Source organism: Centruroides vittatus, unplaced genomic scaffold (assembly GCF_030686945.1).
Source record: "Centruroides vittatus isolate TY-2023 unplaced genomic scaffold, ASM3068694v2 contig_7, whole genome shotgun sequence".
In the NCBI taxonomy this organism is placed as follows: Eukaryota; Metazoa; Arthropoda; class Arachnida; order Scorpiones; family Buthidae; genus Centruroides; species Centruroides vittatus.
In genome coordinates, this window is record NW_027122442.1 from 4,119,337 (window position 1) to 4,145,617 (window position 26,281).

General features: G+C 33.1%; 1 protein-coding gene across 1 annotated transcript in view; it reads left to right on the top strand.

Annotated features, from left to right (window-relative positions):
• Non1 (nucleolar GTP-binding protein 1) overlaps positions 1-26,281 on the top strand; it is a 55,802-nt gene that overhangs the window by 609 nt on the left and 28,912 nt on the right. The window contains exons 2-4 of the mRNA XM_067276524.1: positions 7,145-7,315; positions 17,289-17,392; positions 19,127-19,210. Of these exons, the coding sequence (XP_067132625.1) occupies positions 7,145-7,315; positions 17,289-17,392; positions 19,127-19,210 (359 nt within the window). The remainder of the gene's footprint in view (positions 1-7,144; positions 7,316-17,288; positions 17,393-19,126; positions 19,211-26,281) is intronic.

A 26,281-nucleotide genomic window follows, 5' to 3' on the forward strand; every position in this document is an offset into this window, starting at 1 on the left:
AAAATTTTACTCTTTAAAGTTTAACATATGTAGCAGGTGTATATACCTGTTTGCTTAAAACAGTTTTAGGTTGAAGTTTACCTTGGTTGTCCCAATGGCTTTGCTTCAGTTAGCTTAGGTAGGTTAGGTTAACTACATTTTTAGTAGACAAAAGAAAGGAATACCTAAAAAGAAAAAAAGGAAACATCTACTAAAAATGTAGTTAACCTAAGCTAACCGAAGCATGGCCATTGGGGCTACCAAGGTAAACTTCAACCAGTTTTATTTCTGTTTGTAATAGTGTTACCATCTTTACAAAATTGCCAACCCGGACGACAGGTCCAAGACCTTGCGGCAGGTCAGGTTTGTTTAAACAGACGTTCCTGACGCATGTGCAATGTCATTTTACAATGCGAAGTGGCATGTTGCGCATCACATGTCAGCATAAACAGAGTAGTAACATGGCCAGATATGGCTGTTGCATGAGCTTGTCGAGTAGGAGTGTTGTGGAGGTGTCTTTCATTGTTCAAATGGTGTAAATTTATAAAAATATTTGCAAGAACTTTGTTTCATCGTAATTTCACAATTTCTATGAAATTCCCATACAAAATTAATAGTTTACCTGGACAGTGAGTCAATTCCTGGACTGTCCAGGTGAAAACCGGAGGGGTGGTAACACTAGTTTGTAAAGAAAAATATACCTATCCCTCGATTTACACGGAAGATAGGTTCCTGAGAAAAACGTGTAAATCGAATTTGTATCTTTTTGAATGTAAAACCGTGTAAATCGAAAAGTATGCAAAAAAACGCATAATTTCGTTGTTTATTAATTATGAATTTTTTTCAATTTTTTAAAGGTACATAAATCAAACAAAAATATTGAAAGGCAAAAAAAAATATATTCTTTTATTAATTAAATACAAAGTACAAAGGAACAAAAAATAAAATCTGAAAGATTCATAAAAATGTAATGTAATGTAATGTAAAAAATGTAATTAAAAATAATGTAATCGTTTGTTACTTATGAATATGAAAAATTAAAATTTTCTGGTTTAAAACTGTGCAATGAATGCAACTTCATGCGTATGGGGGAGTACCCTATATCGGTTTATCGGTTACTATTTGACGGATTGAAATAAAACTGTCACCTAGTATCCTAAATGTCAACTATAACATATAATTAAGGTGGATTGGAATATAGATGTAGATTAGAGTTAAAAATTGTTCTTTTTGATCATAGCCAGTTTATTTTCTACATTTATTTTTTAAACCGTGTAAAAGCGAAAACGTGTAAAAGAAGTACCATGTAAAACGAGGGATAGGTGTATATGTAATTGTTGTTGGTAAGATTTTGTATCACCTTATGGGCACCTATAAACAGTCTCCTATCTGTGCAAAGGGCCAAATTTTTAATAATTTCTGTCACTTAAAATGTATTCTAAATAAATCGCATTATAAACCTATTATAATTATGCACTCTGAACCAATTAAGGTGTGATGATAAAACAATAGTTAAGAACCTGATGTGAGCCCAGAAGGGGCTCGCATCAGGTTCTTAACTATTTGGTTATTCGATTATGGAACAACTTTTAAATAAGAGTTCGATTATAGGTTTGAAAAAATTTACAAAAAAACCATGTCACACATGCACGAGTTGGTGTGCCCAGACACAACAATTGGCTAGAGCGAGTTGTGAATCAACTTTTGCCAGGTCAATGACAAAACCATCTTTTCTAAAATTTATGTACATAGCTGTGAGGCTGGATTTAAATACAGTTAAACCTGTTTTTATGCAGTGGATAGGGACCGCATAAAAAAAATTGCACGAAACTTCATGAGTGGCTATAAAAAATGGTTTTCGCAACACAATTAAAAAAATATTTTTTTTATGTGGTCAATAGGGACCGCATAAAAAAAGTCTCACATAGAAAATAACTCAAAACCGTACGAAATAGAATTTATTGACATCAGATGTCAGCACTTGACTGCATCGTCTCGTCTATCGTCTGTTTTACATATTTTTGTCCAGGTGGTGTTTTGTTGACTTAAAAAATAAATTATTTTCATTTTTCGCATATTCATGCAATAATATTACTACAGTAAGTTCATTTATGCTATAATAAGTTTATTTAGCTATAATAAGTCAACGTGAGACATGACAAATCGCACGAGACTAGTCGCCAACTATACTGCACAAATAAAAAATCGCACCAAAAAAAACCGCATAAAAACAGGTTTGACTGTATGTGCATAGCCTCTAACCATTTGAGGTGTTTGGTGGGAGGCACGACGAGGATGAAATTGGCCTGGGAAAAGTCGGCTACTATATCTGAATCTGTTACATAAGTAGCAAGGGCCATGGAGGTTCTCGCATGACAAATATCTGCCTGATGTTCTTGTATTCTGATGCCCATGGAGCATTTAGTAGAGTTTATGTACATCAGGTCTTTATCGTATCATTATCCCTTATAGGGACACTATACACTCTGGGGAGCCTGCTGGGGTTAGGACGGTCCTTTCCATTACGTAAGATGTTAAAAATAGTTGGGCACCTCCTGAAAGCTAGACGTACTCGGCATTTCCTGGCAACCTTAGCATATAAGGATCTTAGGTACAGATTAAAGGTGATGGGTATTTGTTCTGTGTCATTGGGTTGGTTATCAATGGGCTGGTTCACCCCCGTGTGTGTTCTGAATGTATACTTTGATAACGTTGTATCAGCCTACGGGCAAGTTTGTGATAACTGTGAGCTGTGGCTACACACACTATAGATGCTAGTTCAGTATTGAGAGCCTGGGTGTTGGAAGAATGTGTAAAGGTTCTTCTGATAAAGGCCTCATAGGCCGCAATCTTGTATGAAACTGGATTGCACAACCCCACCGATATGTATGACGACATGGACCCTGGTTTATGATACACCGAAGTGTGGAAGCCTGAGCCTTCCACTCTAATATTTATATCCAAGAAATGCACTTTGGTAGGGTTGGATTGTTCCATTTCCAGGATCAACCCATAGGGATTATTGTTAAAAGAATGAACCAAAGCTGTTACATCAATAACAGTCTTCCAAAAAGTAATATCATCATCAATATACCTCCTATATTGGGGAAGAAATGAGGGAGGACTTTGTTCTCTAATTGTTGCATTACCATTTCACAAAGGTCTCCTGAAACAGGGCTGCCCATGGGGACCCCTCTACCTTGGTAATTGGTTCTGAGTGCATTATTATCATTAATTCAGTGTGGTGAGTAGTTATAAATCTATTGTTCAGTATTGGTAATATGTACACTGCACAAATGTTTTTGGGCTCTTCCTGAGTTCTACTTTGGATGAATCTTGTTTTGTTGATAAAACACAATTGCAGAAAAATAAAAATTTGAATGTCTGCTAAAAATGAGCCATGTAATGATTGCCAAGGTAGAGAGGAGTGTTGCGTGGTTCCTTTGACTTTTTTATTCCTATGAGTATGCTCTAGCTCTGTTGAGGTCCCAAACATATCATTCAGAGCATGAATTGAGCTCAGTCAAGGCTCTCTATGGCCATGTCGATATACGCAGCTGACCCTGATATGGATAGAGGCACACATACAACAGACTAGCGTCCTAATAACGATGCACCACACTTGACCAGCTTAGATGTTTAGAAGCCTTAGAAATTTTTAAAGCAACTTAAACAGCACACATATCCATTACAAGGAGGAACTTTTAATTGGCAGGCTTTATATGGACTTGAGCTACTGTTTGTTAGTTGTAGGACCTCTTGTGCATTCCCATATTGATTCATGGCATTTTATTCTATTTTTCATATGTTAAAGCATGTGCTCCAATAAATTCTGTGTTTTAAAACTTGATTCAATTTTTAACAGACATTTGAATTTTTATTTTTTTTTTCGTGATTGTGTTCTATTGTTAAAATAATGAGATTCACCTGAAGCAGGATTCAAGATGAACCTGAAAAAGTTTATTCAGTGTACATATTACTGACAACATATTACTGGACAATAGATTTATAGTGCGATTTATTTGTCATCCGGTGTGAGTGATTTTTCATCTTTTGTATTCTAAATAATGGAACAAAAAATGAGACTATTACCTTAGGCTTGTGTACTGTATTATTTACATGACATTCGAAAATATAGGTTAATTTAGTCATTTTTAGAATCAAAGTAAAATAATAATAATAATTACATGAGTATTGTAGTTTTTTCATTGTTTTAGACAATAACCATTTGCTCATCAGGTGTTGCACTGGCAACACTGTACAGTATGTAAGGTGATGAGAGAACAGAACAGGGTGATCTGTCATAGAATAAATAAATTTTTATTTGTCTTTTGAATAAACAATTTATCTTCCTGAGTGATGTTTAAGACACATAGCTAACAATAAGTGATGTCTATTCTAAACATCATAGTTATCTTTATATAGTTGATTGTATAGTACATAGTAGTAGTATGTAGTTAACCTTCGGTAATTAAAAGTCAAGAGTGGGGAGATCATGTGTCAGACTTAATGAAGATTTTGCCTGTTATTAGCATTTTATAATGTTTTATAAAACTCAACTCTACCCTCAAAATTAAGCTTTTTGCCATTTTGTAATAATTAATAATATAAAAAGTTTTTTGTAATAAAATCTTATAACAGGTGGTGTCACATACAATTTTAACGTTTTTCTGGGTAAAGTTACACAATTCATTGCTGGATTTTTAATACTTCTCTTGTTCAATGTTAGGCATGCTTTTCACAACTCTATGAAATCTTTCAGTAGTTTTGCACATCCCTCTTGAAGCCTGTTCTTGAGGTGTTTCTTTGAATGAGTGGGAGTTTTATTTATTTCTTTTTGAAGTTTATTCCACAAATGTTTGATGAGATTTATGTCAGGACTGAGGAGAGGGATGGAGCACTTTAGGACAAAAATACAAAAGCCATATGCTTTGGATCATTGTCCTGTAGAACATAAATCTATCATGAATGTCCAGTTTTTGGCACTTCACTTTAAATTGTCCCTCAAAATTTTAAGCTATTTCTCCTTATTCATGGTATCCTCAATGAAAACCAAATTTCTCACACTACTAACTGACATGCACTAAACCATTATGTTTATATTACCGTATTCATTGCTTTTAATTCTTTGTTGGGCTTCCTCCACATCTAGTTGAACTGTGCAAGTTAAACCTGCTTTTGTCTGTGAAAATCATATGACTCTACCTGTTCTCACCCTTGTCAGTGGGGTTCCTTCTCAAACTTCATTTTTTTTTTTTTTTTTTTTGTTTGGTTGGTCTTGCTGATAAGTGGCTTTTACCAGATCATGTGGCTGTGGAATTCAGCTCTCTATAGAATTCTTTTAACCACTTCAGAATGAACTTTGAATACCATTACTTAACCTTTAATTCGGTAACATGAACTTTCTTTCCTAATCCTGATTCCATTTTGGACACAGTTTTGGAGCGCTTAATTTAGGATCTTTATTTACCTTTCTCACAATTGCAGCCTCTTTGTGTGAAAAAGATCTTGAGTGTACTGTGTGAGCACAAGGTTTGAGACAGTTTATTTTTGTGAAGAATCTTATGTCAAATATCATGCTCTTCTTCATCTAAAGTAGCTTTTTCTCTTCACATGGTAGAAGACAAACCATTGCCACTGTGGAAAATGGGTCACAGTGGAAAGGACAGGACAGTAATCACTGTTCTTTCCTCTCTCACATATTTTCATTTGGTATATGCAAATTAATATCTGATAATATTTCTATCACATTGGTAGAACTTTTACTCCATGCTTAACAACTGCTGTTCAAATAATTATGTTGAAACAAACTTCTGAATACAAAGAGTATAAAGGTCAAATCTCTAGCTCTCACTCAGAACACTGAGTTTTTTAAATGATTCTATTCATAAGTTGCATTTATTTAACTCTCTGAAAATTTGTTTGTTTCTAAACAGAGATGCATTAAAACAAAAGAAATTAAGACACGTCCAAAGAATTCTGTGAGCATGTGTGCGAAATGTTAAGATATCATTATTTATTTTTGAAGTGTGAATGGAACACCATTTGATCCTTCTATGAATAAGGCCACATATCAGATTAAATGTTACAAACATCACAAAATTAAATTTATAATCAAAAATGATAAGTGCTACAAGAAAAATTAACAAACATTGGAACTTTAAACTCTTACTAGAAATTCCCTCGCCAAACATGATGGATTACTTTCTATTAGAAAGTAAAGATTGAAGAAATTCGAGAAAAGTAGCTAATTTTTTTTACAAATTAAGTAGCCTATACTGCCCGTTGAAGCATAGTTAATGCATGATAATGCATTTTAAATAACAGGCTTGTTAGATTGTTTTTTCTAATAGAATATCATGTGGTTACTATAAAAAGCTTTATCCATACTATTATGCATTATATAATAATATAATGAGTTTACCAATGAAATAAATTTACTAATTAATTATATAATAATATATAATTAATTACTAAATTTGTTTCATTGGTACACTCATTTTAATCAAATTAATGCATATTTTTCTTTCTTGGCTATTACGTATACATAACAAAGGAAAGTGTTGGAATTATGTCAAATTTGACACACTGAATTTTTTGCAAATCTCTACATTTTCAGACCCTCTGAATTCAAAAAGCTCAAAAACGGGGGGGGGAATTTTCATGTATGTGTTAGTGTCTATTTTGTTTAATATCTCAGGATGGAGTTATGATGATGATACAAAATTTGGCATGGTAGCTTGTGTATAAGGGAGATTGATGCTATTAAATTTTGGTTTTGAAAGGTTGAGAGAGTGGAAATATAGAGGGGTGTCATGTGGGATATATTTTGTGGAGTCAGATGTAATGAAGATTTTACTTGTTAGCATTTAGTTTATTTTTTAAAACTTGTTTTTTCCCTGAAAATTATGCTTTTTTGCCATGTTCTATACATTGCTTGACTAGGACACATGTTTATATAATGAAAAGTTGCAAAATTTGAATGAATTAAATTTACACTGATCTGAAAGCCCCTTTCCCTGCACCATTGTAGATTTTTTCCACACTCAAAAATTTCTGGATGTGGTAATACTAATTGCATAGTAATTTATTAAAATAATTATATTTATGCCAATTTTTATCAATAGAATTATTTCTTACTATATTTTTTAAATTTTAATTTCAGGACTTCGTTAATATTATTTTATCGAAGACTCAGAGAAAGACTCCGACTGTAGTTCATAAACACTACAAGATTTCAAGAATTCGACAGTTTTATATGAGAAAAGTGAAATTTACTCAACAAAATTTTCATGATAAATTAACACAAATTTTAACAGATTTTCCAAAAATTGAGGTATGTAATTTATTGTAGAATTTAAAACTTCTTACTTATTAAACCCACTCAGTTTTTCATGTTTACAGATTTTGTGCTGTTTTATTTTTTCACAATTTTATTTTCTTACTGAAACTGAAAGATATCATTCAGTTAAAACATTATTTCAATAAGTTATTGCAGAAATAATAGCAAGGTTGAGGCCAAAGTTTTAAATGTGAAAACGTGTACGTCGGATGTTCAGCGCCGCTTTCCTGTAAGCATAGAAGTTTGACAATGGTGTTTGGATAGTCAGTGGAATCATGTTCGACATTCCAAATGCCATTGTCAAATTTCTAGGCTTATAGGAAAGCGGCGCTGAACGTCTGACGTACACCTTTTCGCGTTTAAAAGTTCGGCCTCAATTCAATACTGCTATGAATAGTAAGTGAACAGCATATCAAGTAAAATGAAATATACTCTATGTTCATTGAGATTCTGCATAGACTTGTGAACACGAAAAGTTGAGTATATTTCATTTTATGTAATGTCTTTTCTTTTTATATATATGATTATTGAAGCAGTATTACTATTCTTAAATGGCTTTTAATTCAGGTAAGACAATGAACTTTTAGTAAATGTATTACTAAGGACAAAGGACAATGTAGATAATGATTGTGATTTCTTTTCATTGCAAAAGTTGATGCATAATCCAGCAGTTAGCCTATGTTTAGTTAGTTTTTCACCTTTGCATTGTTTGCTTTTTACAGTTAAGGTTTTGTCTGAATTGCCTTGAAAAAAGTTATTCTATTCATACTGTGGTGAGCCTGTTTTAACTGGAAGTGACTGTCTTTAATTGTCGTTTCCACTCTCTGATATTGTCTTCTCTCCTCGTCACTTTTACCAGGCATAACAGAAGATAATGGGATAAACTGAGAATCTATCCAACCATCATTATTTAATTAGATACAAAATTAATTTCTAATTATTAATATTTACACAGGAATGTGGCTTAATTGCCACTCTGTAGGACAAATTTGGATGTTTAATTAATTAAAAATTACCTTCAATTTAGCCTGAGAAATAATTCAACAACTAGTGTTAAGTCTTATTCATGATAATAAATAAACAAATGGAAACTCAGTGAAGTGGAGATGACTAGATATGGAATAAAAACACAAAGATTAAAGTTTATACTGTTTTTGGTATTTATGAAAATATAGTTATTTTAACTGAATTTTTGTAAAAATCAATTTATGATTTCTATGATTTTTTTCTGAATTAAGTAGATCAATGGTAACTGACAAGAACTATTCTTATTTCTATATAAATAAACAACAACTAACCCGTTACATATAAAGACCAACAACTGCCGAATTATCGGGCTAGCAAAGAGATGGCGCCTAACGCCTAGCTCTAGTATCAAATATTCTTATTTCATTTATGATCTGAGAAATAGGAAATAATTTAATTGTGACAGCTACCTCACAGAATCATATGGAAGTGAGGTTCATAAACATTAAATTAAAATAATTTGCAAACTGAGAATCTTAACTGGAAGCAAAAATATACATTTAGGTGTATAATGAAAATTTACTACTATACAATGAATCCTTACTAATCTGAACTACAGTAATTGTTATATGGATTTGGTTTAAATTAGGAAGTTATATATATAAAAGAGAGTTTAGAAAAAGAGTACCTATACATACATTTTTTTAATGATTTTTAAATATAGTATACAGTGGTGTCTCCTGCTGTGAGCTTAATTCATTCCAGGAGGTCATTCAAACTCTGAGTTGTTTGAAGTCTGAAGCAATTTTTCCCATAAGAAATAATGAAAAGTGAATTAATCTATTCCCTGATCCTGCACCATACCCATTTTGGTAAACTAGAAACTGCAAATAAACATTATTTAACGTAAAAATAAGACAATTACATGTTCTAATACTAAATTAAAACACAAAACAATAAATAGAATATGTAAATAATGTATAATAAAATGAAAATTGCATTTACTGGTTGCACACCATGATTTCAGCATCTGAAACATGGCGATTAGATCCGTCTTATGTGTACTGCTTTCATGTTTTCTGATAAGTTTCTTTTAATTTCAATTGTCAATACTACAACCTTTCTTTTAGACTTTGTTGCTTCCACACATGTTTTAGATTCCATAGTTAATAAGTAAAAGTTCTATTGAGTTGAACAGAAAATTTTTAACAGATGTCATTACTTAATTAATGATTAGTTGTGTGATTTAATTGTAACAGTCATGATATTTAACTCATTGCTAATAAGAGATTGTATTCTTTATTTAGAAGATTATTTTAAACTTTTTACTGCCCGTTTTCTTTCAATAAAATCGAATCTAAATGTCTTCAGATAAAAAGCATATCCAGCATGCTACTCTATTATGAATTTTGGAACTGATATAATCAGTGGCGTAGCGTAGTGGGGGCGGCAGGGGTGGCCCGCCCCGGGCGGCACTTTTAGGGGCGGCATTTTTCACAGTAAATAATAATAATATCTTGTAAAAATTTGAACCATTTCATTTCATATTTTTGTCGCACATACGATTTGGACCGATTGAAATGAGAACGGAATTTTTCATTACTTATTCTGTGACGAAACTGGGGAATCCCCTCTCTTTAAATGAATGTATAATAATGACATCTTGCTCATTGTAGCGACTGATAACATTGTCTGTACTGACTTGTAGGGATTCCCCGTATTTTATTTAAGGGAGTGAAATTTTCCTCCGCCCCAGGCGGCTGACACCCACGCTACGCCACTGGATATAATGCTATACAAACAGAAAGAAAGGTTCGTAATGTGTACGGGGAAGATACTCCTAAGCTTTGAATTTGTACATGTGGTTTTAAAAGTTTTATTTGGGAAATTTTGAACTAATGGATAAACAGTGTATTGGGATATTCAAAAGATATCAAAAGAGAAAAACGCAGGAAGAAATTGACAAAAAACTCGCTATACAGTCGAATCGCGATAAGTCAACACTCGGATAACTCAACACCATTGGATAAGTAGTCACTTTTCTGTGGTCCCAGCCAACTTACATAGGCATTAATGTTAAAAAACTCTGGTTTACTCGACACCACTGGATAAGTCGACATACTTTTGCTGTCCCACACTCCGATAAGTCGACACCCCCTCCTGAAAAAATGAATTCACTCCGCACGTGTGGTGTGAACTCATTTTTTTCAGGAGGGGGAATCGATTTATTTATTAATATATAATTAATATGTTTAATAATAAAATAATACATTAATATTATTAATATATATACATATTAATAAAAATGCCTTAACATTTTATGTATGAAATAACAGATAAACAAAAAGAAAATATACAGTCTACATCAACGTCACACCAGAATCCAATTTTGCATTTTCTCATGCCAGAGGCATTAAGAATCCTTAGACGTTACTTGCCAACGGTTGACAATTGCAAAGATGATGTTTTCAAGGCGTTCGTGATCGTTGAAAAAGAATGTCGAGCCAGTTAAGTGCTCAAAACAAACAACACTAAACGAATTTTTCAGTTTTTCATCTACAGAGTAATTGTAAATGGAGGACACAGTGTATTGTAAGCCTATACTACTGTATAACGCACTACTGTATTTTCCTAATTGTAGTTTTGTGGTTTTTGTTTTCCAACTTCGCTTTAGTCGTCACATCAGTAACTCAACACATTTCCACTTCCCCTTGGGGTGTCGACTGTATACATATATAATCAAACATACCAAAAACAAAGCAAAAAAGCACTGAAAATATATGAACGTAATGTGAGAGCAAGAGATGACTTGTGTTTACAGTTCAAGTGCATTTTTTCAGTGCAAGAACAGTTTGAAATCAGAAGCAAATTTTTTTCAAATTTATTGTTCAAACTGAAGTTAGATTTGTTCAAAGTGTGAGGTACCACTGTATATCAAAATGTGTAGTGTGTATTAATGTTATGAATTTATCAGTTTCTTAAAAATAATATCAAATACTGAAACTAAACTATAATTAACAAGTCACTATATCAGAATTTACTGTACATCGAAGGAAAATGTTAGATTTGTTTTTTGCTTGTAGACAGTGTGTTGCAACTGCTAGGGATGCTTTTCATTGTTATTACCTATTGTTTTCTTTAAAAAGTAGAAATTTATAATGTACAGTTCATATTTTTTCAGTTAATTTCCATAATTGAAGTACGTTCCAGAACAATGCAGTAATTCATTTTTGGAAAAAGTGACTTTTATGTGGAAAATCAATGTGTAGCACTTCCTTCACATGGAATAGATACTGATAGGTCTGATTTCCATCTTTAGATGCACTTAGGCAAGAGGTATGGAGATGTTTGAGGGAAAAGAATGTTCCAGAAAAATATGTTAGGCTCGGCAAGGAAATGTACAGGATGGTTATAATTAAAGTTGCCCTCCCTACTCAGACCTATCTAGAGCCCGTTCTCATGGATGCATTTGATGAAACTTGGTATATATGTTATGTGGACCAAGGGGAAAAGGAAAATGCAAAAAAAATATTTAGTTCGAATTTTTACCATCAGTTACATGTTCAAAACACCTTACAATGCTATAAGGCATTTTGAACATGTGACTGATGCAAATGGATTATACATTGAACAAATGTTGTGAATAAAGACCTTTTGCATGTTTCCATTTTGTGTTTCTTGTTCTTCATGTGCCATTTTTTCACCTAATGGTAAAAATTCAAACTAAATATTTTTTTTGCATTTTCTTTTTTACCCATGGTCCATATAACATATATACCAAGTTTCATCAATATATGTCCACGAGAACAGGCTCTAAAGTACGTTGAGTAGGGCAACTTTAATTAAACCATCCTGTATGAGGGAGCGGAGACTTAAGTTAGGAGTTGTGTGGACACTACAGAAGGGTTCACCATTAATGTCGGTTTATATCAGGGATCGGTCCTTAGCCCTTATCTGTTTTATCTGATAATGGATGTGTTGGTTTGTGATGTGAAGTGTGAGACTCCATGGAGTATGCTGTTTGCAGATGATATTGTGCTCTGTGAACGTTTCCCAAGCCAAGGCTGAAAAGAAATTGAAAGATTGGGGGAAAGTTTTGGAAGATTGAGGCATGAAGATTAGCAGAACTGAAACAGCTTATATGTCTCTGAATGGCAGGGACAAGTGCAATATTAAAATCCAAAATGTGCTGTTTTCTTTGGTTTTAAGTATCTTTGGGCCTTTGTTGAGATGGTGGAGGACTGGACTTGGAAATGCAACATAGAATTCAATGTGGATGGTTGAACTGGAGGAAGTTGAGTGGTGTGTTATGTGACAAGAAAGTTAGCTCCAAACTGAAAGGTAAATTGTACAAATCTGACGTTAGACCTGAAATGTTGAATGGGGCAGAGACATAGGCAATTACGAGAACTCTAGAGAAAGATGGAGGTGGTGCAGATGAGAATGTTGAGATGGATATGTGGAGTGTCAAGGAAAGATAGAATAAGGAATGATTTTATTAGAGGCTCTGTTAAGGTGGGTCCCTTGAGCAGGAAGATGCAACGTTTCAGGTTGAGGTGGTTTGGTCACGTAGAACGTACAAGTGAAGATTATGTTGGAAAGAGGGTCAGTAAACTGGTATTAAAGGGAAAGAGGAAGACCAAGGCTGTGTTGGAAGATAAGGTACAGGAAGACTTGAATCAGAGGGAACTTACTGTAAGAGAGAAGCCCTTGATAGGAAGAAATGGGGGAAACATATTAGTGAAGAAAACACTGACCCCATATAAATGTGGGAAAAGGTGAAGATAAAAAAGATAATGCTTTTAGTATTCACACACTTGAATGGTTTGAGTGGAACACATTACTGTATAAAAAACAGGTAGCTGGATGCTGAGAGTATTCACATTTTACTCAGTGTTCTACCCAGTGTTGTTCTGGGATTCCGTACTTCAATTATATTTAATATATGGTACTATTTATTTTACTCTCATCAGTTTATGATTAAACATAATTCAGAATTATTTAAAATATATGACAAATTAATAACTTGGTAAAAGAACAATTAAAAAATAAAATGAAGAAAACTGGTTTGGATTAATGAGAGTTTGCTGTATTTTATATTAAATAAGATAAATGTACAGTTGTCATTTTATTGGTAAAGAACTTTTATAATTCTTCAAATATATTTTTTATCTTGTATTTAGATCTTTAAAATGCACATAGTTATTCAGCTTGACATCTTTTGGTGTTGAGTTTGCATAAGTGTGCTAAATCAATGTAAGGAATCTCTTCTTATAATAAAACCAATATTTTTATTATAATGTACTTTCCTTTACAAAACATTTTATAATTTTCAGTTATAATAATTGAAATATATTAATTAATAAAGTGTTTGTTATAATATTGAAAATTCACAATTTTTTATTAGCTATTTATAGAATTTGTAGAAATTTTATGCGAAGCATATTTTATATTATTAATGTATTAGCTCATTTCTCAAAAACTGCTTTATTAGATTTTATTTATCTAAAATATAAAAATTAATTTCAAATGCTTTTAGATAGTAAAAACTTTATCTCTAAAGATATAATATTTTCTAAATAGCACAAAGTAACAAAATTATAATATTTATAATTTGAAACATGAAGAACTTGAGAGGTTGTGATGCAAATTTTTTAAAAAAGAGCTAAAACGTGATGGATTTTTACACAAAAAAGTGCTCCTAAAAACATATAAAAGTAAAACCATTTTATTGTGCATAAAAATATACATAGAACAAGTAAAATTTAAGAAAATGATGAAAAATTCAAATCAGTTAATCATTTTCAGAATGTGATCTATCAGTTTCATAGTATACAAAGAGAAAAGTTTCTTTATTTGCAAACAGCTATTCTGTATTCTCCATGATTAACTGCAGACAGTGCAAGGAAAGAAAATCTTTGAAATGCAAAAACAATCTCTCAGCATCAACAGCTGTGAGTGAAGAGACTCGAGTATTATATTTTGAATAACTTGATTTTTGCTCAGAGAATATTCCGATTTCTCAAAAGCAAATCTATCTAGCTGGTTTTTGGAGTGTTTAGAAATTTACTACTATTCAGTAGTAAATTTCTAAAGTAAAGTAGTTTTCTCAAGATTGCTGAACTGCACTGAAACTTGTATCAGTGAACAGTGTAGAGTTTCTTTAAAAGAGCTTCTTGTTTCGACAGGCTCTTGAGTTCATTGCAGCCAATGAACATGTTTTGTCCAGTTTATCAATGAATGCTCCCATGAATAAGAAATTTTCAGCAAAAAAAATAAGCCACTTGAATTGACTTGTCCAAGATAGTTATTATGGGGTGTTTTGGAAGTGGCAAGCCAGTTATCTCTTTACGTAGAATATAGTAGAGCATCAATTATCCGAATCAGTTGGGAACTGGGGTTGTTCGGATAACAGATAAGTATGAAAAAATACATTATTAGTATAGTGTATTAGGCCTGGTTTAAATACTAGCCTCCCTTTCATGGTCGAGCCAGTGCTGCCAGCTAAAACATGCAAAAATTTAACAAAAATAATATTAAAGTAGCCAAGACATAACCAAATATTGTAGCGCCACATAACTAGCGGACATTTGAATTTGCCGACTAGAACGCGGTCGGTTAACCGATAAGTCGGTTAATCGGGGGCCGGATAATCGATGCTCTACTGTATTAATATAGTATATTAGTATATCCCAATAATAGTATATTAATATATCCCATGTTAAATTTTTCTCCATTGCATGTCGCTTTGCGTTGAATTTTGGTCGATGTTATGCCTAACTAAAATTTTTATAATAATAATCGAGGCTATTGTATCGTTAAAAATTATTTCTTTATTTTGTACAAACAAAATAAATATATTGAAAAATATAAAAAATTATACTTTACAAGTTAATCTAGTATCAAAAACATTCGATTCAGCATGACACACGTCCCGAACACAGTCCGACTGGAACGCTTTCGGTTAACCGATGCTCTACTGTATATTTGCAGGACATTTAATCAAAGCCTTTTCATTTCTGAAATGAAATTGTTGGCCCAAGAAAATTCTGCATAATCAGTCAAGTTATTTTTGACTAAGATAAGAAAATAGAATGATTTATAATAAGAATGATTAAACTACTAACTGATTATATATATATAACAAGTTTTAATAGATTAAATTATATATATATGAGGGTGTTTGAGTCAAACTGAGACTTTTAGTTTTACAGGTACAGGAAGATGCTAACATATAAGTTTAAGTTACATGATAATTACATACCTCTCAAAAACCTGAAAATTCCAGTAAATAACTTTAATAGACAAACATTTTTGATCTATTACTAAGATTGTCTTCAAGCCCTTTAATGTTCCCATTTTGGAATACAAAAAAGAAAAATGACTTCTTATAAAAACAGAAAATAAAAATTTAAGAATAAACAATTATTGCAATATTATACAATTAAAGTATTCATTTAACTTACAAGAAAATTATTGTAACATCAATAACTAACAGCAGTGTATTTAGTGGTAACGTTAGGTAAAAGTTGTATGTGGGTAATACAATGACATATTACAAAATGGAAAGAATTTCCACACACAATTATAAATAAAATTTTTTGTAGTGTGGTAAAATTAAAATTTTTATTATAAGTTACTCATCAGTATTATGATAGGTAACTTATAATTACAGTAGAGCGTCGTTTATCCGAAAGCTGGTCAACCGAAAGCTTTCCAGTCGGACTGTTTTGTGCCGAAGCTTTCCAGTCGGACTGTTTTGTGCCGAATCGAATGTTTTTGATACTAGATTAACTTCTAAAGTATAATTTCTTTTGTTTTTATATTTTTCAATATATTTATTTTGTTTGTACAAAATAAAAAAATAATTTTTAACGATACAATAGTCACGATTATTATTATTATTATTATTATTATTATTATTATAAAAATTTTCGTTAGGCTTAAAATAGATGAAAATTCAACACAAAGCGACACGCAACGGAGAAAAATTTCAACATCGGATAGGTTAATATATTTTTTCGTACGTAATCGGTTATCTGAACAACCCCAGTCTCCAATTGATTCAGTTAAACGATGCTCTGCTGTATATGGAGAAATGTAAGAATTAAAATAATCTTGTTTTTATTTAAGTGTTGTTTGAATGTTTTAATTACCTCTGAAATTGGAAGAGGCTGAGTTTTTTTTTAAATTTTATTTTATACATTTTTAATTAAAGTAATTCTGATCCTATTGAATAGTTTTTTTAAAGTTTTGTCATTTTTATTATAATTAATTATTAATATACAAGCTAATCATTTTCTAAGTTAGTGTCAGTGTCAACAAAACCAAAAATCTTATTAATTGTAGTTTTTATTTATTAATGGTATTTAATATTAGTCAAGCTATCATCATCGTTAAATGAGACCCTCAAAAAAACTATTACAATAAACGGATTTTTACTGTGTATCCATGATGTAAAAATGCAATAAGTTTACCTGCTTTTAAAGATAGATTTTCAACTATCTAAAAACATTTGGATTTTCTGTATTTTAATGTAATTAAACTCTGAAACATAATTATTGAAAAGTCAGTTTTTAAAAGATTAGAATAGTTAAACTGAAAGTATGTTGAAACTGCTGGTTAATGATTGTTAATGTAAAATATTAATTAAACTCCTTATTCGATAAAGAAACTTTTAAACTATGTAAGGAGAGTAATCTAGGATTTGTCAAAGTTTGGATATTTTTTTGGTGTAACCATTCATTTTTATAAATTCTAACTTATTTGGAATTTGTAGATCATCTTTGAAAGGTTTTTAATTAAAAAAACTATGAAAAATTAATTTCAATACTAAAGTAAATTTATTGAGATTATTTTGCTTACTTGTAAGTTATTTATATATGGAACTGAGTTAATCTTATAATCACATAAATTAAAACAATTTATTTAATCTATAATTATTGATTGAATTTTTCATTTTTATTAGTTAAGTTCTTTAATGTTATAAATAATTTTTCAGGACATTCATCCTTTTTTTGCGGATTTAATGAATATATTATATGATAAGGATCATTATAAATTAGCACTTGGACAATTAAACACAGCTCGTCATCTGATTGACAAGTAAGTAATAGTAGTACTAAATAATTTTACAGTTGTTGACAAAAGAAGTTATGCACCCAGATAGAATTGTTAGATTACTGCAAAACTTGGCCTGTAAATGATTACCAGGTATTCAATCAGACCCAGTTGTAATGTCACCAGAGAGCCTTTAAATTGCAACACCAATATCCTATAAAACAGTGTTTCTCTCAATCTGTGGGTCGTGGTGATATTAAAGGGGTCGCGAAACAATAATGAAATTATTTTATGAGAAAAAATCATTTATTATAAACTTATAAACATTTTACTTACAATAAGTACACATGTAAAGAAAAGAAATTAATGTGATGGTTGCATTTGTTTTTTCATTTAAAATTTTCTCCATACGTGGATCTACGTTAGAAACACATAAAAGCAAATTGTTTTCTTAATTGGTTGTTATTCTTTTGGGTGGGGGTTGTGAAATATTAATTTTATTTATATTTACTATTTGGGGGGTCGTGGAGCTAAGAAGGTTGAGAATCGCTGTTATAAAAAGACTCACAAAGGCTCACTGTGTTCAGAATTTTCAGTGTACCTATTTAGAGGTGTTTGAATGCCAGCCACACAACAAGACAGTTAAAAATATATATTATTGACAATATATGAGAGAGGCTAAATCAGCAGACCGAGGAGAACAGGATGGACATTTTGCCAAATTGCCTGCCATCTGGGTTATTTTAACCGAGATGTTGGAGGAAGTGGATACTTGAGAGCACACATACATGGTAGCCAAGCTCGTCAGACAAGCATGAACAATTATAACAGCATCTTTATTTATGTCTAGAGACAGGTGGAAGCCTTGCTGTAGAATCCTATTTTTTCTTGTATTAATATCATTCCCTGCCTGTGATAATGAAGGTAAATTTACATGCATGATAATTGTTGTGTTTCCTGCCATTAGCACCCCAACATTGTTTGCTTCATTTGAAATGATGCTGTGATAGAGAGCATGGACTTCTATAGACTGGTAGGGTATGATCACTAATGATTGTCAGTGTCTTCTGGCTACTGTGTTAGTGTAGAAGACCAATGGTAAACACTTCAATTCTACTATGCCTTTACTGCTTTAATCCTGTTACTGTTGTACATTCACACTAGCCTCACTGCTGATGTATTGGTTTGGAGAGCCATATTGCATGACAATTGGCCTTTAGTACTGATGCAAAGAATTGGTACTAGACACTAATCAGTACTTTTAGAAAATTTTGCACCCTAATATGTTACATTTAGTGGCAGGGCAGAAGACAGCCGTTTTTTCAGCAAAAGAATGCTCACTCGTGTAAAACTGGATTCTTAGGAATATCTTCATGTTGCCATGTTTCCTTAGCTTGTCTGATGTCTAGGTTTATTGTCCATTAAGCATTTGTGGGACCAGATAGATTGCCTGCTTTAGCCATTTATGAGTGTAAAGAATCTGGAATGACAGTGCAACATCTGTTGACAAATATGAAGTCATACAAAGAAGATACTATAAGCTATCCTCTTGTGCACTGCTACAAGGTATTGTAGCATTGTTGCATAGGAAATTGCTATGATATTGTAATCATTAATTACCATTATCATTATGTTTGTACTAACATAATTTACATGATTCCAATACTGCCTTCTTGTTGCATAACTTTTTTGGTCAATGAGAGTATAATTAATCTTGCTGTTATTTGAAATATTAAGGAATATTTACTATTGTAAGTAATAATAAATGTTTTTATGCAGTGTATCAAAGGAATATGTTAGATTACTGAAATATGGTGATTCGCTTTATCGTTGTAAGCAATTAAAAAGAGCTGCTTTAGGCAGGTAAGATTTTTAAATATTGTAAAATTAAAGGATTTGTTTGCATAACTTTAATTATGAAAATAATAATGAAATTTAGTATTATTATTTAGATAATTATAAATTTAGATAAAAATTATTGTTAATTCTGTTTGTTTCAAAACAAATTTATTAAGTAAGAGTCTAGGATACATTCCAGCTTTCTGTAACATTCTCTACTGAATAGACTGGAGTTTTAACTATTTTTCATATAAATTAACTTTATACCATTTAATACATTAGTTTTTGACAATTGCAATATTTGCATAAAATAAATATAAATGAACTTTGTTAGATAAGTTTAATATTTCAATATGAAATTTATTTTATTTTAAAAGTACTACTATATAATATATATATTTTTTTTCATTTTTTCTTCCTAATTTAAAAACTATTTCCTTTGATTTTGATGATTCTGTTATATATATGTAGGACTTTCTTTTCGTCTTGTCTCCTACTTTTGTAACTTCGCTTGTGTTTAGTCCAGTAAAGACACTTAATTGCTTACTAAACTAACATTTAATTGTGACACTAGACATTACAATTAACGACATAAACATTGAACACTAAATTTGAATCGTCTCGTCTTAGTGGAAAAGAAAAATGAAGTCCCGTCTGGACTCGTCTTCCGTCTTCTTCCCGCCTTTCCTCTCAAACGTCGTCTGGCTACACCCAAGTCTCGCCCCGTCCCACTCTCGCCTTCGTCCCTCGCCGTCCGATGGCGCCCCGCCTCCCACAACTCGGCCATCCTGCAATTTTCTCCGTCCTCGGAGAGACGACTGGAAAATTAAGAAAAAGAAAAAAACAACACACACACACACACACACACACACACAAAAAACATAAGAAAAAGTTCTTGATGTCAGTCAAGGTCAATGGGCCATGGCTTCATGTGGTCAGCTGCAGTAACAGTCGCATTAGGCCCCTCATGATGACCAATTTTCTCAACCGCATATCTATCCCTAGGCATCGTCGAGGTAACCTTGTAAGGCCCAAAAAACTTAGGTCTTAGTTTGAGTCCTGTCCCATACTGAGTTCTTTGAATGGCAACAAGGTCGTTAACCTGATATTTGGGAGCTGGTTTTCTCTTCTTATTGTAAGATTTACGATTTTCCTCCTGTAGTTTCAGGATGTTTTGTTTGGCATCTTCTCGGATCTTGTCTCTATCTTGCATCGTAAAATTTAAAAATTCTTCCTCCAAGATCTCTTTTATTCTTAGGTCTTCTTTATTTTTCATTTTGGTACCGATCAAAATTTCGAAAGGTGTATATCTGGTACTACGCGTTGGTGTACTATTGATGATTCTTTGGACGTCTGAAACATATTTGTACCACTTTGTAGCGTCTTCTTGCGCGAGTTTCGCCAAAACGGGGATCAAGATGCTATGCATACGCTCTATCTGTCCATTTCCTCTAGGGATACCTGTGGCGATCGTAATGTGCTCAATCATCTCGTTGGTGCAATAATCGCTAAATTCTTTGGAGGTAAAAGCAGTTCCACGATCCGTGACAATACGAGACGGGTTTCCAAATACCGCTTGTTGGATCCTCAACTTATCCAAAGCATCTCGTGTAGTTGTTGACTTAACGGGGTAAAACCACACAAACTTAGTAAAACTATCTACTACCGTGAATATGTGCTGGTAGTTTTTGTTCGTTGAGGGTAGTGGTCCGAGAAAATCTACATGGTATGTGCTCAAAGGACTGTCTCCCTTTGGTATAGGATTTAATAAGCCTTCACCTTTCCCCCTTTTCCTATTATATAGTATGCAGTCAACGCAGTTCAGTATGACGTTTTCTATGTGTTTTCTAGCGTTTGGGATATAAAAATTGCATTTTAGAAGATCCTCCGTCTTCGCCGCTGCGAAATGACCTTTCCGATGTACGTGTTTGATTAAGTCAGTTTGCATCGACTTGGGTACAACGTACAGTTCTAGTCCGTTTTCGTATTTGTATAGAACGTTATTTTTCAGCACGTAGTCATTTGTCTCTCCTTTTCCCACTGAATCTTTAAGAACTTTTATATCCTCGTCAGTATCCTGCGCAGACACAATCCTTGTCGTTATTTCGTCGGAAGAGCGCGTAACTAGTAAAACTGTATTGCGGCTTAGTGCATCTACATGTTTCATCTGACTGCCTTTCCTATGGACAACTTCATAGTCAAATTCGTCAAGTAATAAAGACCATCTTGCTAATTTTGGGGTAAGCTCCTTCTTTCCGAGTGTTCGTTGGAACGCAGCACAGTCCGTAATTATTTTAAATTTGGAACCCAACAAATAGTTTCGAAATTTTTTCAAGCCCTCGATTATCGCGAGTACTTCTAACTCGTAACTGTTATATTTTTCTTGCTGAGGTGATGTTTTCCTACTCATATAATTAATCGGGTAATACTTTCCGTTGTCAGCTTGCTGTAGCAAAACTGCTCCGAACCCGAGGCAACTTGCATCTGTATGCAATTCTAATGGAGCACCACGCTTGAAAATATGGAGAACTGGACTTTGTGATAGCATGTCCTTTAATTTTTGGAACGCTTCTAGTTGCTCTGAACCAAATCTGAATTTTACTCCATCCCTAAGTAAATCACTTAAGGGTTTTGCTATCTTCGAATAGTGGGGAATGAATTTCCTAAAATAACCCGTGAGTCCTAGAAAGCTTTGAACATGTTTTACGGTTTTGGGTTGTGGAAACTTTTGAACGGCTGCTGTTTTAGTCGGAGAAGGTCTAATTGTTCCGTCTTTGATGACATAGCCGAGAAATTCTACTTCGTTCTTTAAGAATTGACATTTCTCGAAATTAAGTTCCAACCCATATTCTGAAGCTACTTCCAGTACACGCTTCAACTTTTCTAACCCTTCCTGTGCGTTTGATGACGGTATTAGGATATCATCCATATAAATTACTACAGTTCTATCTTGTAACAACGGTCTAAACACATGGTAAATATAACGTTGAAATACGCTTGGGCTATTACACAAGCCAAAAGGAACCTTTAAAAATTCGTACTGGCCCTCGTGTGTAACGAAAGAGGTATACTTTCTACATTTCTCATCAATGTCAACATGGAAAAATCCATTTTTTAAATCGAGCGACGTGAACACTTTTGATTGTTCCAAACGATCTATCACATCCTCAATCAAAGGCAAGGGGAAGTGATCTCTGACCGTTTTCCGATTCAACTTTCTAAAGTCGACGCACAATCTAATTTTTCCGTTTTTCTTCTTGCATAAAACTACTGGCGCAGCGTAATCCGAACAACTAGGTTTGATTATGCCACCGTCTAGCCATTCTTGGATTTGGTCTTCTACTATTTTTTGTTCTTCGAATGACATTCTACGTGGGCGATGACTAATGGGGATTTCGTCAGTTAAAATAATTTGCATCTTCAACCCGGTATCCTTAACCTTATTTGGCTCATAGGTTGTAATTAGTTTCATCAAATCCTGTCGTTGTTCTGTGTCCAGAATGTGACTTAAGTCTATCTGACAATCGGTCGCATCTGCCAATTGACTCAAAAAGCATGTTTTTTCGCTCTCAGCTTCTGAAGGATCAGTTAAATCATACTCCCTGTCGTCGGTGAACGAAACATGGTTAAAACGGTTCAATCTGCCCATATCTGCACTTGATTGTATTTTTTTGCTTCTATCGTAAGGCATCGAAAATGTATCAGATTTGGAAGTCAACTTTTCTTGTTTATTTGCGCCGAAGTCGTTTGTGTCACTGACCACAAGGGGTGGTCGCTCGCCAAGTGATTTAATGTTTTGAAAACCGTTTCCCTCTCCCTTCTCAGAGGAATGCGAAAGGGACATCTGCTCCTTTCTAGGGGCGTCATCTGATCTAACGAGTGTTGATTCAGCTGCAGACTTTCCATCGGGAACAAAAATTCGAGTATAGTTAACACGATTAGTATTTTGACTTCGCTTTCCCATGACTTTGAATCCGTAGTTTGTTATAGAGAAGTTCAGTTTATTCAGAATATCTGTTCCTATTATCATAGAATTACATAGATCACCTTCTACCACGTAAATATTTGCAGGAAGAGAGTATTCGTCGATCTTTATTTCGCTTTCGAAGAAACCTAACGGAGAAACACTATTCCCATCTAATCCAATTAAAGATGCATTATCTGAGTTTAATTTCGGAGTTCCTACTTTTTCATAAAAATGCCTCGATATCATCGTTACTTCCGACCCGGTGTCGACGAGTCCTTTTGTTCTTGCACCTAGGATTTCAGCATCCGTTTCAATCTTGTTGTTACATCCAGAGAAATGGCTTAGTCCCATTTTGTTTACTTCTTTTTGAGGACAAGCGTTAGCTTTATGGCCGAATCTTTGGCACTTAAAACATCTAGTACCTTCAGATTTATACGAGCAATTACTCGAAATGTGACCAATTTCGTTACAATTAAAACATTTGACAGTTTTACCGTCATGCTTACTCCGATAAGGCTGGGGTTTTCGATGCTCTGTAGGTAGATTCGGTTTAGACTGAACCGAACGAGAATACGCAGACCGGATCTTCTCATACACTCTCAACTTTTCACGAAATTCTGTTAAATTATCTGTTCCGTATAGCATCGCTTTGTTGCTGGGTATGTCACGTATACCAGAAATAACATATTCGATCAACCCGTCAGGTTCAATTTTTCCATGACTAGCGAGTTCTTGCATTTTAAAGAAATATTCTTGCACAGATTCATTGGAGAGCATTTGGCGTTTAGCCAACATACCGTGCAATCGCGCTGAGTTATATTTACTACCAAATTCCGCTTTTAATTCCGATTTCAATTTATCCCAGGAATTAATACCGCTTTGACTTTCGACAAATAATTTCGCTAACCCTGTTAAGGATTGTTTTGCAAATATAAATTTATGTAAATCGGACCAAGTCATCATTTTAGCAAAGTCTTCGAATGCAACCAGCCATTTATCGATAGAACAATACTCACTACCATCGAAAGGTTTGATTACGTTTTTCACGTCATGAAAGTTAATGGAAAGTTTGCTCATATCCGAAACGCGCGGACAATTATTGCCAGGTGAATCATCGACAGACTGAACTTCTAATACATCTTCGTCTTCGGTATCAACGTCTGCCAAGATCCGATTTGATTGCAATGATCTTAAGTCAGAAAGAGAAAGAACAAGCCTTTCGACGATTTCGTCTTTAGTACCGTCATATTTAACATTTAACAAGTTGCACAAAACAACCAGATCGTTTAATCGAAAGTTCTCATTAATATATTGCACTTTCTTTTTTAGGTTTTCGTCCTCTTTGGATGGAAAATTGAATCCACCAAAGGTTCTCAATCTTTTTCTGTTATTTCTATCTCCAATCTCTTCGAATACAAGTTGATGCAACAATTTTATCGAATTTGTCGAGGCCGACTTTAGCGTTTCGCCGATAATTTCTACGAGCGTCGCCATCTTAAAATAGAATTTTAGAATTACTCACGGTTTGCCGAAATGTAAGTCGAAGTTCTTCCGGAGGTCTTCGGACTGTCCACCGTCGAAATTTTAACAAAACAGAAATGTCCGTAAATGTCCAGTGTACCTACAAAACCAAAGCACAGTTCGTCGAATCTTCTCGAGTTGAGCCTAATCCACATCCAAGCCTATTCCTATCCCGGACGAGCCCCCACTTTTGTAGGACTTTCTTTTCGTCTTGTCTCCTACTTTTGTAACTTCGCTTGTGTTTAGTCCAGTAAAGACACTTAATTGCTTACTAAACTAACATTTAATTGTGACACTAGACATTACAATTAACGACATAAACATTGAACACTAAATTTGAATCGTCTCGTCTTAGTGGAAAAGAAAAATGAAGTCCCGTCTGGACTCGTCTTCCGTCTTCTTCCCGCCTTTCCTCTCAAACGTCGTCTGGCTACACCCAAGTCTCGCCCCGTCCCACTCTCGCCTTCGTCCCTCGCCGTCCGATGGCGCCCCGCCTCCCACATATATATATTTAGCCATGAGGATCACAAAAATACTAATAAAGTTTAAAGAGTTGTAGTTTATTATATTTAGATTCGTTTTTCTGAATAATTTACGTCTCTTGTTATCATTCAGAGATAGAACCATATGAAATTATGGAAACATTGAAAAATCTAGGAGTATAAAACAAATAAGCTAGGTTAGTAAACATTACAGAGTGTATCATCACGATGGGGGCAATTAATTTATATTACTAACTTAATTTCTTACAAAGGAATTTAATTCAGGTTAAAGTAGAATTGTGGTCTTGTTAAAACTTTTACAATTAGTATTATATTAAAAGACATCTTCCATACCTTTTCTAATATCATTTCTTTATTAACAAAGGTTTTAATAAAATTATTTTCTACTTTAGAATTGATTATTTGTTTGTTATAAAATGTTCTATTTTTGTTAAAATCTATTTTTAATTTTACTTATAAAGTTTATTTTTGTTTAATACAATATACTTTCAAAATAAAATATTTAGTTTATATTTATGGGAAATTGCACACAGTCCCGTGACCTCAGTCTATATTGTGGTAACGTTAAATGTGTGCTATAGTAATTAGAAAATTAATTAACAGAATTTAATCTATTTTTAAATTCTGCCAGTCAACTTTCATACACCTTTATTAAAGTTAATAATAATAATAATCTATATTAGTAGAAATGTATCTGTTATAATATTTATTAGCTATATGTTGTTGAAATTTTGATTCTTATATTTGAAAATTTCAGATATATATATATTTTTTTAAATATCACATATGCTTATAGTAGTATTTAATGGTTATTAAAAATACTAAATTGATTTGAATATTAGTGTTTTTTTCCAGTTTTAAAAGGACAAAAAAAATCACTTTCTGTCTATATTCAATCCTTAACTTACAGTATATTCAAATCTGATAGTTTTCAATTTAGATAACTGTCTGTGGTATGGGCTGTACAGAGTTAAACTAATACTAAAATTTATTGCATTGATTGTTTAGCAAAGATAAATTCTAACCAAGTTGTGACCTTGCAAACTATGGATGAGATTTAAATCTTTGGCATGATTGTATGCAATCAATTACGGTTGATTTGCC